At 44.1% G+C, this 17,704-nt stretch overlaps 1 protein-coding gene across 1 annotated transcript in view; it reads right to left on the reverse strand.

Moving 5' to 3' along the window:
* STK32C (serine/threonine kinase 32C) overlaps positions 1-17,704 on the reverse strand; it is a 1,425,916-nt gene that overhangs the window by 199,944 nt on the left and 1,208,268 nt on the right. Inside the window, exon 6 of the mRNA XM_069239751.1 lies at positions 11,331-11,420. Within this exon, the coding sequence (XP_069095852.1) occupies positions 11,331-11,420 (90 nt within the window). The remainder of the gene's footprint in view (positions 1-11,330; positions 11,421-17,704) is intronic.

Here is a 17,704-nt window from a genome sequence, read left to right on the forward strand (position 1 = left end):
AACAGTTGTTTAATAACTTAATACACTTTAAAATGAGTAATACCTGCCATCCAAGCAATTGGTTTAGCTTTGGATGGCCAGGGAAAGTTTGAATTTTCACACTTGTAGGAGTGTGGTGGTCAGTAGTTGTGTACACCAAATAATTGGCAGCGCTGGGAGGGCAATGATGGGTGCAGCTGCAGTGGCCTCCTATTTTTGTTTTTACAAATCAAGCACTTCTGCCACCCCAGTCCTGGACCCTTGGAAATGGGCCTGAAGGTTCTCTACCAGCTGAGCTGTGGTCCTGGCAGAACCAACGTAGCACGAATCATCGACTCGCTGCTTGCATTGGCACTGCTGCTGAACAGTGCATCTGTGACACAAGATCTCACAGCTCCTATCAAACACCAATGTGAATCTCATACTTGATGCAGGACCTCGTATTGAAGCCCTGCAGCTCCTCAGAACCAACTTGGTGCAACGGATCCTTGATGCAGGACCTTGAATCGCAGCACCACAGCTCCTCGGAACCTGATGCACCCTTGATGCAGGACCTCACATCGCAGTCCTGCAGCTTCTCACAATTGCTGCTGTGTGACACATTCCTGGCTCAGGACCTCGCATCTGCAGCTGCACGATCCATCTTCGATGCAGTATCTCGCAATGCTCCTCAAACAGGATTTAAAGAACTTTCTTCAGTGGACCTACCTTGGCACCTGTATACTACCTGTACTTCATCGCAGGCGGTCTGAACTTGTGAATTGTTCCCGGTACAGTGTGACCAGATAATCGCAGTTAGTGCTTTGTGCTAGTTAGCACTATTTTTACCTAAAACTTTAAAATTGCATATCTTTAGTTCTTCTTATTCTATTTTTGTAGTTTTGGTGTCAAATCATTTATTAAATGTTACTCTATCTTTTTAAATTGGTGTGGGATTTTTCTGGCATTGTGTGTTCTTTCAATTACTGTTTGAAGTGCTGCACAAATACTTTACACATTGCATCTGAGTTACGTCTGACTGCTTTGTGCCAAGCTACCAGAGGGTTAAACAAATGTTAATTTGAGGTTTGAGTGTGTTTCACCTGACAAGAACTGTGGTTGCTACTTAAGTGGAGTTTCACCCCCATCAACCAGTAACCCAACGTCCTCCAGGTTCATGAAGAAGGGGCTTTATTGGTTGTCAGCTGTTAGCATTCACTGCAAAGTCTGATTAAAATACATCCCTTATAGTCCTTGATGTTATAGTCTTTGTCTTTCTTTCTAAGCTCTCTTCTTTCATTTTCAGGCTGCAAAGTGGCTCGGGATCCCACCCAATGAGGCTGATTGGGAACTAGACCCTTGGAGAAACCACTATTTCAGGAGAACCAGAGTTACAACATTTGTTTTTATCTTTTACCCTTCACTCTTACCTTTCCTACCATTTCTCTTGTCCAATATAAATAAATCCATGGCACCCCATCAGAGAAACATATGTTTGAGGCCCTTTAAGCTCTGTAGTTGCTATGTACTAAGCAAGCATTAGTCAGTGGTACCAAAATGCCCCTTTCAAATGCATACTTTAAATGTCTTCTGGTTTTCCTTCATTCTCTCATTTATCATGTCTTGTATACTCCACCAGTTGCTCATAAATTTCACATTCACCTTCTCAAGATCCAACCTGAGCACACCTCTTTTTCCATTTGTGTGAATCACCTAAAGATGCCACAGGATCCCTGATGGTGGTGGGGATCAAATGTGAAGTTGGTTGGGACCCACATCCTTCTGCTCCAGCTCCATTCCCCCCTCTCAGTCTCCAAGCGCTAGGGCTGTCTGGAACTTTCTCCTCCTGGGATCTAGTCATCCCTGTAAATGGCCTAAATATGCAAGGCAGATTACAGTCAGAGCTACACAGGACCAGACTCATGCACTAGGTTATCAGTTGTGGAAATGGCCACGAGCGGGCCATAACCTGTTCATTTCACTCCTTTGCAGAGCCTGGCCCAGGGGTACATGTCATTCTAGTATGGTGTAGAGGTCGAGTGGCAATCTACATCCTTCCCGAAGTTTGCTAGCATGCACACCTACTGTGATACTCTTGTGAGTCCAGATGTTCCTGTTTGCACACATAGGGGCATATTTATATTCTGCTTGTGGCAAATTTGCATAATTTTTTTAAATGCAAATTCAGTGCAAACTTAGGGGGTCATTCTAACTTCGGAGGGCGGCGGAGGCCGCCCACCAAAGTTCCCCCTCCAGAATACCGCAGCGCGGTCAAATGACCGCCGCGGTAATTCTGACTTTCCCGCTGGGCGGGCGGGCGACCGCCAAAAGGCAGCCCGCACGCCCAGCGGGAAAGCACCAGCAACGAGGAAGCCGGCCCCGAATGGAGCCGGCGGAGTTGCTGGTGTGCGACGGGTGCAGTTGCACCCGTCGCGATTTTCTGTGTCTGCCAAGCAGACACTGAAAATCAATGTGGGGCCCTGTTAGGGGGCCCCTGCAGTGCCTATGCCAGAGGCATGGGCACTGCAGGGGCCCCCAGGGGCCCCACGACACCCGTTCCCGCCAGTCTGGTTCTGGCGGTGAAAACCGCCAGAACCAGGCTGACGGGAAGGGGGTCGGAATCCCCATGGCGGCGCTGCTTGCAGCGCCGCCGTGGAGGATTCCCTGGGGCAGCGGGAAACCGCCGGCTTCCCTTTTCTGACCGCGGCTTCACCGCTGCGGTCAGAATAGCCCCAGAAGCACCGCCAGCCTGTTGGCGGTGCTTCCTCCGTCCCCTACCCTGGCGGTCTCGGACCGCCAGGGTAGGAATGACCCCCTTAATGCCATGTTTATATTTTGATTCTAGACACGTCTAGCCTCAAAATATTGCAGTTTGCACCATTTTTCGATGCGTGAACCTACCTTGCGTCAATAAGATACAAGGTAGGTGTTCCCACACAAAAAACGTTACTATCCACAGAGCGCCATATTCACCCCCGCAAAAATGATGCACGGGTAGGATGCAGCCCCAAATAATGGCGCTAAGCTTGCTTACCACATTTATTTAACGTCTGGGTCAGACCAGGCGTTAGGGGACCTATGGACCCATTTCCATGGTCAAACACCACCACAGGTGCCCACCCAAGCCCCAGGAACACTCTCACCCACACCAGAGGATGGGGGAGCCCATCTCAGGTAAGTATAGGTAAGTAATTTAAACAAAAATTCAAGTGCCCTTGGGGGCCCTAACATGGGGCCCCCTGCATTGCACTGGGTGCAATGTCCATGCCCACGGGACACTGGTCCGCTCTGGTGGCCATTGGGGTGGTGGGCATGACTCCTGTCTTTTCTAAGGCAGGAGTCATGTGTAATGGATGGTTGTGTGCCAGGGAATGATGCTAGGCTGGTTAGCAGTATTTGTTTGCCTCTCACCAGCCTAGTGTCATTTTTTGATGCTTAACCTCCATCTCCTCTACAGCCATCCCCACCTGACTAGCATCTTTTCTTTAGACGCTAGCTCAAGCTTAGTGCCGGCTTGCGCCATTCTATAAATATGGAGCCCGGCTGGCATGATGAAATGACTCAAGCCGGCGCTAAACATTTTGCCGCAAAACTGTGTTAGCTCAGTTTTGCAGCAAAAAGTATAAATCCGCACCATAGTCTCTCACTCACTGACAGGGAGTTGGGTTGGGCCTGAGGTGGTATTCCTGGCTCCTCTGTCATCTTTTGCCAGGACCTCCACAGCACTTGCACTGCATAGGTTGTTCTGTCTGATGGTAATGGAGCCCTCTGCTTAATGGCTTCTTCTCCTCGTGGGGCATTTCTGTGGTTGTCGTGGTGGTGCAGCTCCTGGCTACGACTCTGGTGTCCTATTTGTTCTGTTGTGACTAGCTTGATTGATCTGCTCCCAGGGCATCAGGTTTCCAGGTGTGCTTGGCTCAAATTCTGTGTCTGGTTGGTATCCTAAGCAAAAGGTAAATGGGAGTGCATGCTGTTGGGGTGTGTTAGTAGGCTCTCAGAAATGGATGCAAAAAGTACTTTGGGTCATCACATTGGTCCACACTGATCCACAATGTCTTGGTAAGCATGAATAGGAACCACTCAGCTTCCCCGTAGCATGGGGCAATGAAGTGTGATCTTTTGGTGATAAATCTCAAGGGTGTTTAAGTAATCTTCAAAATTCTACCCACGAAATTACAAGCCATTATTGGTTTTAATTTCCACTGGGATGCGAAATACAGAGAAGATCTTCTCCATGAAGGGGTTTAACTTGGAGAATATTGTTGACAGTGTCAGTTTCACCACTGGAATCTTGGAGGGTCTGTCTGTGATCACTACAGATAACCATCCATCATGTCTTCCAAAGTCCAAGCTGAGGTAGATCCATGGGTGTGGGTGAAGCTCTTCTGTTGCAGCAGATGCTGCTTGTACCCCGCTGCTGATCATCTGGCAAAGGTGGCACCACTTCAGCTTATCTTCAACTGTGCAGTCCATGCCAGAGAACCAAACCTTGCTCTGGATCCTCTTGGTGACCTTTGTGGGACAAGTTAGTCACTCAGGTCCAGTGGGTCCATGGCGCTACTATGAGCCAACCAAAAAGCAGGTAGCTGAGTTGTCCATCCAGCAAAATTTGGTCATGACTTGCTATTTCATTGGATTCCACATTCTGGCATCATAAAGAACTGTTTCCAAGTCCATCTCGGAAATGCATAACCCTTCCACTGCCTTGAGCAGGCTCTAGTCTCCGGCTGTGGCTGATAGGATATCTTCTAGAGTCATTACATTGGGACAGGCTCCCAGTGCTACCATTTTTTAGAAATTCATCTTCATCTTTACTGCCACTTCCGTACTCTGGTGAGTGCCTTGATAGAATATTGGCTGGATTCTATTCTCCTGGTCTGTATACTACATCAAATGTATATAGCTGCATCTGTACTTCCCATAATTTGATTCTTGGCAGGGTATGCCTTGATATGCTGGCTAGAAAGTGGGACAAGCAGCTTATGGTCTATGATGACATGGAATTGTCTCCCACAGAGATGTTGAAAGTGGTGGCAGCCCCAACAGATTGCCAGAGCTTCCCTTTTATTCCAAGCATAGCGGGTTACTGTCTCAGATATGGTCCGGCTAGCATATGGGATGGGGACTGAATTTCCTGGGCTCTTTTCCTGCATTAGTACAGCTCCACGACCAACATGGTTGGCATCCACATGTTTTGTATTGTGATGAGAATCAAAGTATGCCTTCACGTTGTTCCTCAGCAGAGCATCCTTCACCTCTTGAAAACACAGCATTGGCCTGGTCACTCCAGTTCCAGACCATGTTGGCTTTAGTGAGGGCTCTCAGGAGTTAAGCTTAAAACTTTACGTAAACTTTAGTCATCAATAGTTACAATAATTACATGCAACAAAGAAAGAGAAAATTATTTCTTGTCAATATTGCTATAAATTTAAAATAGTAAAATACTCAAAGAAAAGGAGATTTGTTTGCTTTTAGCACACATGTTCAAAAAGTTAACAAGATAATCTTTAAAAACAGGCGTAAAAAATGTCATCAAGAATACCATTTTTTAAACCACTGGCTTGAGTAAAATACAACAAGCTATTACAAATTTAGGACAATGGCAGAGTAAATGAGCAATCAATTCTCTTCCATTATTACAGAACCTACATCCCCTATTATCCATGGGTTGATTCCTCCAAGTTGCTCTGTACTCATTAATGGGCAAGACCATGAACTTTGCATGTGGGATATAGTTTCTGCAAGGCCTCCTTAATGCCTTTTTTTAAACAAGGTTGCATTTGATTAGTTTCATAAGATTTGCAAATTGCTGCAAAGAAAACCTTTGTTTTTATTTTGGTCAAATCTACTTCCCTAAATAGCAGTAGAATTTGTTTTTTTAATATATGTTTCAAAGGTGAATATGGAATAGTATGGTATGTGTGTGTTAGTCTATAGTGAGATTTAGGTGTTTGGTGGCAGCAGCTAAATAAATTGACCATGGGTTGTTCTCTTGTTTGTAGATTGCATGTATCACCCACCAGTGTATCTGGCTTTCCATTCATAATTAAATAATGATATTTAATAAAGGATGGCTTACATTCTAACTCCTGTCTGGTGAGAATAAATTCTAAGCACATCTGTGCTGTAAGGTACATTGTGGCAAACAAAAATGTGCCTATATGTTGTACACTGATGTTTATAAAAAATGTCAGAGGTTTACCAAAAACTGGGACTTAAGCTCTCATGAGTTCCGAAATTGTGCCCAGATTTGGTACAAAATGCTTATAATATGTGGCCATCCCCAGAAAACCTCTGACTTCGGTAGGATTGCGTGGCATATAAGCTTTTTGTATGGTGTCTGCCTTCTTAGAGACAATTTGCAGGCCATCCCTGATAAAGATGTAATTTGATGGATGGCTTCAACAAGCAGTACTTTCACCTATGCTATGCAGTGTTGGGCCGTGGCTCAGTAGGCAAGCAAGTGTGATCCTAAGTGATGTTTATTTGTCGAGTAGATTAAGATGTTGTCCCTTATGTGCAGGACTCCTGTTAGTCATGACAGTCTCTCTTTTATTTTTTTTAAATACTTCTGCAGCAGATGAGATGCCAATGTTCAGGTGCCTGTACCTTCTCAGATTGAGGAGGGTGGAGGTCCAGCTTGTGGTGCCCAGCGTTGAGATCCAGCTTCAAAAGTGGCTGTGCACTGTTCAGATCTGCAACAATGTTGTACATTGTTAGGGTGCGGTGGCAGCATCATATCTACATCAAGCAGATGCTCCGGGCTGTCTTGGCTTCGGGGCTACCACCAATGGGGATACACTGGTCTGGTCACTTTCTTTATCATTCTCTACCGCTCCAGCTATCAGAGTTCTTCCTCTACCAGCGGGTGCAGGTGACGTGCACTCTTCTGTGCTGCAGGGCAACAGGCTTTACAGAGGAGTCAATGTACAGTTTGCCCTGCGTACCCTTGAAGCACCAGAGCACTTCAAACAACTGTGGGAAGAACTTCAATACTACTTCCACCTGCATCTCATGGATGTGCTTGGCAAAGAACACCAGACTCAAATCTTCTGATGTGTGCCACCCAATCAACATGCTTGTCCCTTCTCTGGTGACATGAAACATGGTGCACTTGCACATGCACCTCAATCATACCCGTCACAGGAAGCAGAGTGTGGCACCATATGCGTATATCTTTGCTGTGGTAAGCATTAGGATCAACCTGGGGTTTAGCACCTTGAACTCTCACAGATTCATGATGTTGATAGATGCTCCTGTGTCCATTAGAGTAGGGACTGCGACCCCATGATTGAAATGAAGCACATCCGCGGTGGCCTCTGTTTGACATTGACATATCTTCTGAAGGAAATCATGAAGATGTCTGTGTCATCTCTGTCTTCATGTCTTCCTTGACCACCCATCTGAAGACCTTGTTATCTGGTGTGCTGTCATCAATTGTCAACTGCCTCTGCTAAGAGTTGAAGCTCAGATTGTTCTGTGTACTATGCCCTTTGCATGTGATCTGGAATGCATAGACAAAGTGAATGAATTCCCCACTCCTGGAGCATGCCTTGCCTTGTGCTGGGCAAATATCAGGCCCTGGGAATCTAGGCCACAAATTCAGCACATTTCTTGGTTTCTGGGAGACATGTTTGGTGCTGGAGTCTTCATTCGGCATCTGTACACTGCATCAATATGCGTATCCTTGATTCTAATGGGCTTGATTCCACCTATCACTGCTGATGCCACCCCTCTTGACAAGATCAGTACCATTTCTTCGGCTCTACTGTTAGAGAATTCATATCCTCTGCATGAACTTCTTAAATTTGATCATCGCTCTCAGGCTTGCATGGAAGCCATCAATGGTCTCTTCCCCAAGCTAACGGGCTTGATAAAACTTAAACCTCTCAAAGTCGGGGTTTAGCTGGAAGGTGCAGTTTGCATTTAGTGCCACCTCTGCTACTTCATAGTCATGGTCTTCCCCTTTTGCCTGGAGGGTCTTGATTAGCCGATAGACCCCGTCTCCACAAAATCGCAACAATTGTGACCACTTCCACCATGCCATCAGTTTCACATGTGGAGCAAAAATAGTTGTTCGACCTTCCAATCTATGTTTTGCACCTTGGAGAAGCTGTCACTGGATTGATATGAGCACTGAATGGCATCAGCACAGTGATGGGTGTTTGAAGTCGACGGTGGTGTTTGGGAAATTGCTTGGCATGGTGGGTCTACCATCTTACTGTGTGCAAACTCAACATAAGCTGATCACAGGAGTCTCTTCACCTCCACTCACCATTGTTAGGTAATGGGCTGTAGTCTCTCTCTATCAGACCACACCACTGGATATCCAAAAGTAGTCTCCAAACACAACAGCAGCAGAACAGTGTAGCCTTGCTCCATCACTGTGTGACTTTCAGTTCCTCCCAACCCTCTTTGTGGGCTGCTTGGGTAATCCCTGGGCTGGACCCTAGTAAATTCGACTCACAGGAAAGAGCTGACTGTTCTGCTCATGTGGATGGGTCCCAGCATGTGTGCTGACCTGACTCACCAGCAGGTGGTGCAGTGAAGGCGGTATCCATTGCTGCAGCAATGGATGCAGGCAGCCTTAACTGCCTGCCAGCTAACCGTGCTGCCGGTGTGGGATTTCCTGAATGCCCCTTGTATTCAAGTGGCAGCTGCAGGATCTGTTGCAGTCTTGGGTACCTCTCCGCTCAGAAAAGAGGCACGTCTTCCCACTTGAAAACACAAGGAGGCAGCAGAAAGTGCATGTAGACACCGTTTTTCCAAGCACCGAAGATCACCTGCCTCGTCTGCAGTGCAATTGGCCTAACTAGGGCAAGCAGATCACAGGCAGAACCATACAAGAACAGATACATGCACGGGGTTATCACCTGTGGGAGTGACCAAGAGTGACCCACATTCCTTTTATTTAACCCCTTTGTTGTGCCTGGCCCAGGAGTGCATGTGATGACATCCGAGTACAGCGTAGAGCTGATTGTCACACAACAAGGTTCACTTTCCTCTGCCAATTGTTTCCACTTGCCTCATTTCTGCCACGCTACAAATAAAATATGTAGAGGAAACTTAATGAAGCACCACTTCTCAAATAATGCACACAGAATATGGAATAAGATTCTGCTTCACATGAAAATTGCAAAATAAATCCTATATTTTAGAAATGAGCTCAAGACTCACCCCTTCAAGGAACATCAGGTCACACACTGATTAGGGAGTGCTCTGCTACAAGATCTCACTCTCCAATATGCCCTGCCTTTCTGAAAATGATCTTGAATCATTACAGCTAGATCTGTGCTCTGTAAATAATTTGGCATACATACATACACACATGACAATAACACTGATAGCCAGAACTAGTAAAACCAGCTTCTCGGATTACTCCTGGGCATAGTGAAGTACACTGCTTCCTCTTAATGACTTACCTGCCTCCTGTTTAAAGACCCAAGCGACAAAAGGTTTGTGTTAAGTTAGGTGCAAAGTTTGGATCTGTATAGCAGGTGATGACAACAGTTTGACTGGAACAGCGTTCAACAGAGTTCTACATTGAAGGCATTTGGGAGGTCTTGTAGAGTTTGAAGAATTCAGAAAAGTACTTGGTGGCAGTGAAGGGCAATCTGATTGCATCATATATTGGATCCGTAGAGAGCGTTGTACTAATCAGAATACCACAATCCAGACTAGGAGCGTAAAGGGTCTGGGTGTATTATAATCAATTTCGAAGATGTTATATATACATCTGGTGTGTGCCAATGTCAATTACCATATGCCCCTCTTTTAATAGGTCTTTGGGCTGTGAGCTTTAGGAAGCAACCTCTGCAGACTTTTCTGGCTCCTTTTGCCCACTAAGACTTAAATATCCTTCAGTAATCCTTACAAATCTCAATAAAGGAGGGAGCATGGAGTGAGGATACATTTTACAAATCAATAAATTGAAAAAATATCTTCACAGAATACATAAAGTATAGAAAGTACAATCATACAATTTTATTTGAGGGATGATTTATAATATAGGAAGATGTACCATCAGCACTCTGGTTTACTGAGGCACCATAGGACTCCCTGTGCCCTCTATTGTTCGCTGCGTCTCATATTGGCTCTGCTCATTTTTCTGTATTCCTGATATTGAGGTGTCTCATGTAAGCGAGGTGGGGGGGGGGGGGGGGTACATCTCCACCTGGCTCACCTATTGGATGTCATGGCTTTACTTTGGTAGATCACATAGCAACTGCGTTGTCCTCTCCAGTGAGGCATTTCAAACATCAGTACAACCGAGCACAAGCAAGTGCTTGTGTGAGTTTTAGTCCTCTGAGTGCAAGGTGAGCCCAGCAAACATTGGGGTCCTTATGGCTTTGTCTGCCCCATCAGTCGTCTTGCTCTTTTAAGTACAAGGCTTATAATTCCAACTAACGGTGCAGGTGTAAACTTTGTAACTTTAACAGATAAATCAGCTTAGAGGTGGCAAGGCCTTACTGAGATGAATGGGGCTTTGAGCACATAATACCTTTTGAGGCTTTCTTTATCCTGCTGACTATGGTGCTTTTAATTGGGAAAGCATTCTTTTCAAGAAGTAGTTCATGCTACTTTTGAAAGAACAATGCACCTCATGCATTGCAGTGAAAGCAATTCACAAAAGACTGAATGATACACCAAACAACCGATAGCACGAGGTAAGAGATGTTTACTCATCTTGGCTGATCCAAGATGAGATCGACAGTGTCTCAAAGCAATGCTGGAAGAGGGCTGAACCAAAGTCCATACTATGTAACTCGTAGAAAATAAGTGTCTCAGGCAGGTGTGCTGTGAAGTTAGGCCATTAAAAGTTGGTTCTCAGAGATGGGAGACAGAGGGTGATATAATGTTGAGTATATTAAAATCACACTTTGTATTTAATCAAAGGTAAAAAAGGGTGATACACAAAATTATTCTGTGCTTAACTCTTGCTCTGGTGGCGTTCTCCTGCCCCTCAACTTGTACAAATTCAGATTGTCAGATATAAATTAAATCTGAAAAACATAAGTGGCATTGACTTAGGGGACTAGGAAAAATATCTTCTGTCCCATTTTCGATGGTGGCCTGCATGTTTCGTATTAATGCGAAGGACCCATATCTGCTGGCATCCACTTCTAACCTTTGCTTCAAACGAAAACTATCCAATTAACCTATGCTAAGAGACCCAGGAAAGAAGGGCATTTACGACAGGCTTAATAAAACAAGTGTGGAAAAGATTGAAGAAAGAGTAGTTGCCGAAGATAAGTAACAGGGATGTGACAAAATGTCCTCAACTCTTTCGGTTTTCCAATTTCAGATTTTATCAGTCAAGTCACGAGATGAAGAGACTTCAAATCAGCATTAGAAATATACTTATATCTTACCCATGTATGGTTTAGTGCCTGCTAAAGAAGTTGCTCTTTCTCCATCCTTGATTATAGTTGCCACATTAAAATCTGTTAGATGAGCATGACCTGAAAAATAAAGCCAACAAAAACGAACAAAAACATAACTCTATTTGATCTTAGGTAACAAGTGGCTATTATTTAGGCAGAAGGTCAAACAAGACCTGCAAAGGAAATAAAATCTGCAGTATACATACCTACAAATGAGAGGAGTGACAGTATAGTGGTAAGCACATACTCAATACAAAGTTTTAAAAAATATACTCTTACAAACTGCAGCCCCTCAATTGTTGAAGCAGTGACACGTGCAGCTGTTGTAAGAGACAATGATAATACTATGAAGTGTTGAATTTCATAAGATCATGCCATTCGTCTACAATGATAACTCCATTACAGATATTAAGGCCAATGCTGTGTGTTTCATAATTTGCATTTTATAGTCTAGCGAAGATTGTTAAAGACACAACAAGGAAATCAGAATCTGCAGTTCAAATAATCACATTTTATAGAACAATAAGCCATCATCAGTAACGAAGCTCATTGCAACAGCCTGTTAAAATGCCTAGCTCTAGCTCTTCAATCTAGAAATGCTTATGGAAGGACTCTTACCACTATTTTCTAAATGAGTATAGGGAATCACAACATATTTGTTGGTAAATTGCCCTTTCTGCACGATCACCCCAGAAATGTTTTCTTCTGCTGCTGTACACATTTTTCTTGGACTCGGGACTCTGTGTACTTTAGCACTGCTAAACAGTGGTAAGGTGTTTGTGCTCTTTCCTTTAAACATGTCAGGAATTATCATATTCATGAGTGGCGCAATTAATTTACTTATACATTCCCTAGTATATGGTACTAGCTGTAATCAGGGTTAATAGTGGGCTGCGGTGCTCATTATGCCACCGACTAAAGTATCACTATAAAATATGTATCAGGCCTGCCATTATAGCCTATAGTGCAGTTTCAAACTGTTATTTTGACCTGCAAAATAAACCTTTTGCCAGGCATAAACCTTCTTTTTTAGTACTTGTGCATCACCCCTAAGGGAGGCCCTGAATGCCCACAGGGCAGGATGCATGGTATTTAAAAAGAATAATATGTATATTTAAAGTTTTACATGTCGTGACAGGGGAAAATATCCAAACTCATTTTTCACTGTGGCAAGGCTAGCACTCAAAAGAAAAACACTGGTTTACCTTATAACATTTGATACATGTTAAATACAGTTTGGGAACAGCTAGACTAATTGTAATCACATTTTCAAATCCTCTTATTGGTAAAGTAGGATTTTAAAATATTATTCAAAAAATGCCACTTTTAGAAAGTTGTATAAGCCCATAACCTGAGCCCATAACTAGGGCGAAACTGATCCTAGGTTGGTTGTGTTCCAGTTCAGGGAGGACCTGGAGTGACAGTTCAAACTGGTCTGTTCTGATTGGAGCAGGATCAAGACTGATTTGCATGTAGCTGCGTCCAAACTGAGGTGATATGGTGTGCAAAATAGCGAGGAACTGGTATGTGGCTGAGATTAACTGAAGCCTTCCGTCTCTTCGTTTTTTATAAACTTTTAGAAATTTGGCATTTCCTTCTCTAAAGTGTCTGGGGCCTTTCTGTGAACGGCCAGCTGCCATGGTCATCTCCTCCAATGGAGATGTGTATCAGCAGACACATCTCTTATTTGTGGAGGAGAGTGGGTTTTACCGACAGGATGGCTGTGGAGGAGGTGTGCCCTGCCCTGATTATACATTAACATTAAAGGGATCTGCAACAAAAGCCAGGCTAGAGCCAAACCCAGGGAAGAGAGCGAACTGACCAGACCCAGTTTAGGTGGTAGACATATGATGGCACTGGACATAAAAGTGGCACCCTCAGAATCTGAAATGTGAACACTTATGGACCTGAGATGATTCAGAAGAAGAACTGCTCCATATCTGAAGAAGGAAGACAGACCCTACTTGCCTTGTTCTTGAACTTAGGACCCCAAAAGTGACTTCAAGGGTTGTGTGGTTGACCTCTTGTTAAAGCTACAGGGACACAACAAGCTGCAATTGGCATTTTCCTTCAACTGCTCAGCTGGTAGAGAGGGAGGAATTTGCATTACACCAGCCTAATTATCATAATCACAAATATTTAGCATTACTCTTTGTTGGACTTTTTTGCTTATGCAGGGTAATCCCCAATCTTTTTGCCTCCTGCCTCCTATTTTTTTCTGACCTGTTGCTGTTGGCTTTTGAACTCTGAGCACTTTACCACTGCTAACCAGTGCTAAAGTGCATATGCTCTCTGTGTAAATTGTATGTAATTGGTTTATCCATGATTGGCATATTTGTTTTACTGTTAAGTCCCTAGTAAAGTGCACTAGAGGTGCCTAGGGCCTGTAAATCAAATGTTACTAGTGGGCCTGCAGCACTGGTTGTGCCACCCACACAAGTAACCCTGTAATCATGTCTCAGACGTGCCACTGCAGTGTCTGTAAGTGTATTTTTACACTGTAAATTCGACTTGGCAAGTGTACCCACTTGCCAGGCCTAAACCTTCCCTTTTCTTACATGTAAGGCACCCCTAAGGTAGGTCGTAGGTAGCCCCAAGGGCAGGGTGCAGTGTATGGATAAGGTAGGACCTATCGTAATGTGGTTTATATGTCCTGACAGTGAAATACTGCCAATTTCGTTTTTCACTGTTGCAAGGCCTGTCTCTCTCATAGGATAATATGGGGGCTACCTTTAAATATGATTAAAGTGTAGATTCCCCTAGAAAGTAGATGGACATGTGGAGTTTAGGGTCCCTGAACTCACAATTAAAAAATACATCTTTTAGTAAAGTTTATTTTAAGATTGTGCGTTTGAAAATGCCACTTTTAGAAAGTGAGCATTTTCTTGCTTAAACCATTCTGTGACTCTGCCTTGTTTGTGGATTCCCTGTCTGGGTCAGTTTGACAGTTGGGTTGTTTTTCACCTCGCACTAGACAGTGACACAAAGGGGCTGGGGTGTAACCTGCATTTCCTGATTAGCCATCTCTGCTAGGAGGGAGGGGTGGAGTGGTCACTCTCATCTGAAAGGACTGTGCCTGCCTCTGACAATGCCGGCTCCAACCCCCTGCTGTGTGTCTGATGCCTTGCCTGGGCAAGGCAGGATTTCACGAGTAGGTGTGAGTCCCCTTTGAAGAAAGGTGACTTCAAAGACTAAAATGGGTATAAGAAGGGCACCCAAATCTACAGACTTTAGAAACACTTCTGGAACCAAGAGGAACCTCTGCCTGGTGGAGAGCTGATAGCTGAGGAAGAAGTGCTGCCCTGCCTGTGACTGTGCTTTGTGGAGCTTTCCTGCAGTGCTGCTTCTGCCAGAGTAAGAGGGCAAAGATTGGACTTTGTGTGCCTTCCATCTTGTGATGAAATCTCCAAGGGCTTGATTTAGAGCTTGCCTCCTGTTGTTTGAAGTCTCAGGGACAGCAAAGACTTCTCTCTGCCAGCACCTGGAGTCTCTGGAGAGACCCCTGCTATGACAAGTGGTGCCCTATCCAGTCCCTGGGCCCTCGAAAGGAAAGCTGGTGGAAATCCAAAGAAATCGCCTTCGGACGACTCCGGACCGACGCCGCTGCTGAATCCGGTAACGCCGCCTGCACCTGACGCCGTGACCTTCGCTGGAACGCGACGCTCTTCGCAGGCCCGACGCCGCAGCAGCCCCACTGAAGTCCGCGACTCCGTGGATGTCGCCGCACCACGTCGTGACCGACGCCGCTCGAAGTGCACGGATTCAACGTTTCGCACAGACGCCGCGACTCCCGACTTCGCGCATCTGCTTGGTTTCACTCTTCACCAAAGGTACTGTACTTGGGGGTCTACACGACTCCGTGTCCGGCGCCGCTGGTGTCGGCTTGTTGGGAACGGCTCCGTCACGACGCCGTGTTAACATCTCATCGAAGCATTTTTGTTTCTAAGCGCTATTTTTTTAGTTTAATCTTTAAAAATTCATAACTTGACTTGTGTATGTCGGATGTTTGTCGTTTCGGTCTTGTTTTGTTTAGATAAATATTTCCTATTCTTCTAAACTGGTGTTGTGTCATTTTGTAGTGTTTTCATTAAGTTACTGTGTGTGTTGGTACAAATACTTTACACCTAGCGCTCTGAAGTTAAGCCTACTGCTCTGCCAAGCTACCAAGGGGGTAAGCAGGGGTTAGCTGAGGGTGATTCTCTTTTACCCTGACTAGAGTGAGGGTCCTTGCTTGAACAGGGGGTAACCTGACTGTCAACCAAAGGCACCATTTCTAACACTCTTGTTATAAAAAATTACTAAAATGACGGCATTATGTAACATCACATAATGATGACATGATTTTTATTGTGAATGTACCTTTTGCTGTAAAACTTTAATGCAGATGCATGATAACAGCATGAAAGACAGACAGCCAGTTGCTGTTGTTGGGGGTGCGTTTTTTGCACCATTCTTCCTCGCATTCAAAGTCAATGTGAAGGCATATTATATGCTAAAATATATCCCTAAATTCTTAATTTTGCCTTTGGTAATTATTTGTGATTTTGCATAATTTTACTGAAAATTTGCATATTAATGCAAAGTCTAATTATGTAAATTTTGCACACCCCATCCAATTAAATAAATGTAACGAAGGATTGAAGAAGAGACACATAGAAACTGCATCCTATCATTTAGGTTATGGACAGTGTGTCTATCAATTACACTACAGGCCTTAATAAGATTTGGATAATTTCCTCTACAAAATTACATGAAAGCTAAAAACAAATCAAATTATGTGTTGTTATGTGAAATGCTGCCTTTGACGTTTGTCACCATTTTTTTGTGTGAAAGGCATCCTTGTGCCCATTGTTGTTCAGAAGAATTACTTTGTGCTAAAATAAAGCGCAAAATTGTGTGTGATGCAAATAACAGTTGTTTATGTTTAGTTTTGAATGGAAGGGAACAGAATACACAAGACAGTTCTTCTGTATCCACTGCCTACTTGCTGAAAAATCCAGTCTTTGTCCGGCAGATTGTTTCTCTAAATTGAACTTTAGTGATAGATGTGAGAGGACAGGAGTATTACCGTAGTATACACCCCAGAAACACCTCTAGCCTTCAGAGCCCAACTTTAGTGTGGTCAAAGACATTCAACATCTTGAAAATGCCCAAAGTGGCTAGCCTTGGCCTCTAAACCTTTACACCGTTGCTTAGGGTGCACACAGGAGTCAGTCCTACTCACTTGCCTGTGCAAGGCTTAAATTTGGCATCTCTAGCCACATACTTCAGAACACTGCTGGACCTGAGGAAGAACAGAAGGGAACTGCACCTGTTGCCTGTGACATGAGAGGAGCCCTGAAGAATTGGACCCCCTCTCTTGTACTTAGGACAAAGAAGTTACCTCTAAGGGTCATAAAGATGATCCCTGTTTAAGCTACAGTGATACAACAAGCTACAAGAGACATGTCCTGCAGCTGCCCAGCAGACCAGTGGGAACTGGACTTGGACTCAACCCTGCTATTGGCCTCCGCGGTTGTCCTAGAAGGGTACTCCTGTGGTGGGTTGGAATCTGCTGCATCGTGGCCAGGTTAAAATTGTACCTAGGTCCCAGTCTACACCATCCATTGACTACCTTGGCACATTGTGCTTCTGGTGCTATTCCAACTTAGATTTTTAAAATTTGTACCTATGGTTGTGCATAGTAGGTGTTTATCATTTTAGTGTCATTTTAATAAATTCTACTCTATTTTTCCAGTTTAGTTGGGGGATACTTATTGTTTTGCATTTTGATTTTATTACTGTTTCGGCGCTGCATGCATTCTTTACATGTTGCTCTATGTTCAGCTTGTCAATTCTTTGCCATAGCTACCAGAGCATTGACCTGATATCAATTTAGTGACTAACAAGGTTTGTGATTATTCCTTGAATCCAACCTATATAACAATCCAGTTTCTTACGTTTGGGCATTTATTATAATGGTTTTTAGTAGGCATGATGTAGGACCTTATATATAGAGCAAAAATGATAATAATAGACTTCTAACATATGGACCTGCTCAGTGCGCATGTAGAGGTCTTGCTCAATGAGAAAAATACTCAAAGCTTCAAAGTTTCTTGAAGCTTAATGCACCCCTACACGGTATGTCCATCTCTGATGTCTGGAAGTGGCTTCCAAGACATTGATAAGCTTAACCTGGTCATTCATGAAGCAGGAACAAAAATAAAAATAAGCTGCAGGTAGGAGAAGGCACTTACAGATACCAAAGTGAGTTATAAAGCCACCAGTTCCTTTACTGGGTTTACTGGGTTTCACCAAGTCTGATGTACACATATGAGTTTCTTGGAAAAAAGAATTCTCCAGCGAGCACAAGGACCAGGTAA

The sequence above is a fragment of the Pleurodeles waltl genome, chromosome 6 (assembly GCF_031143425.1).
Source record: "Pleurodeles waltl isolate 20211129_DDA chromosome 6, aPleWal1.hap1.20221129, whole genome shotgun sequence".
Lineage (NCBI taxonomy): Eukaryota > Metazoa > Chordata > Amphibia > Caudata > Salamandridae > Pleurodeles > Pleurodeles waltl.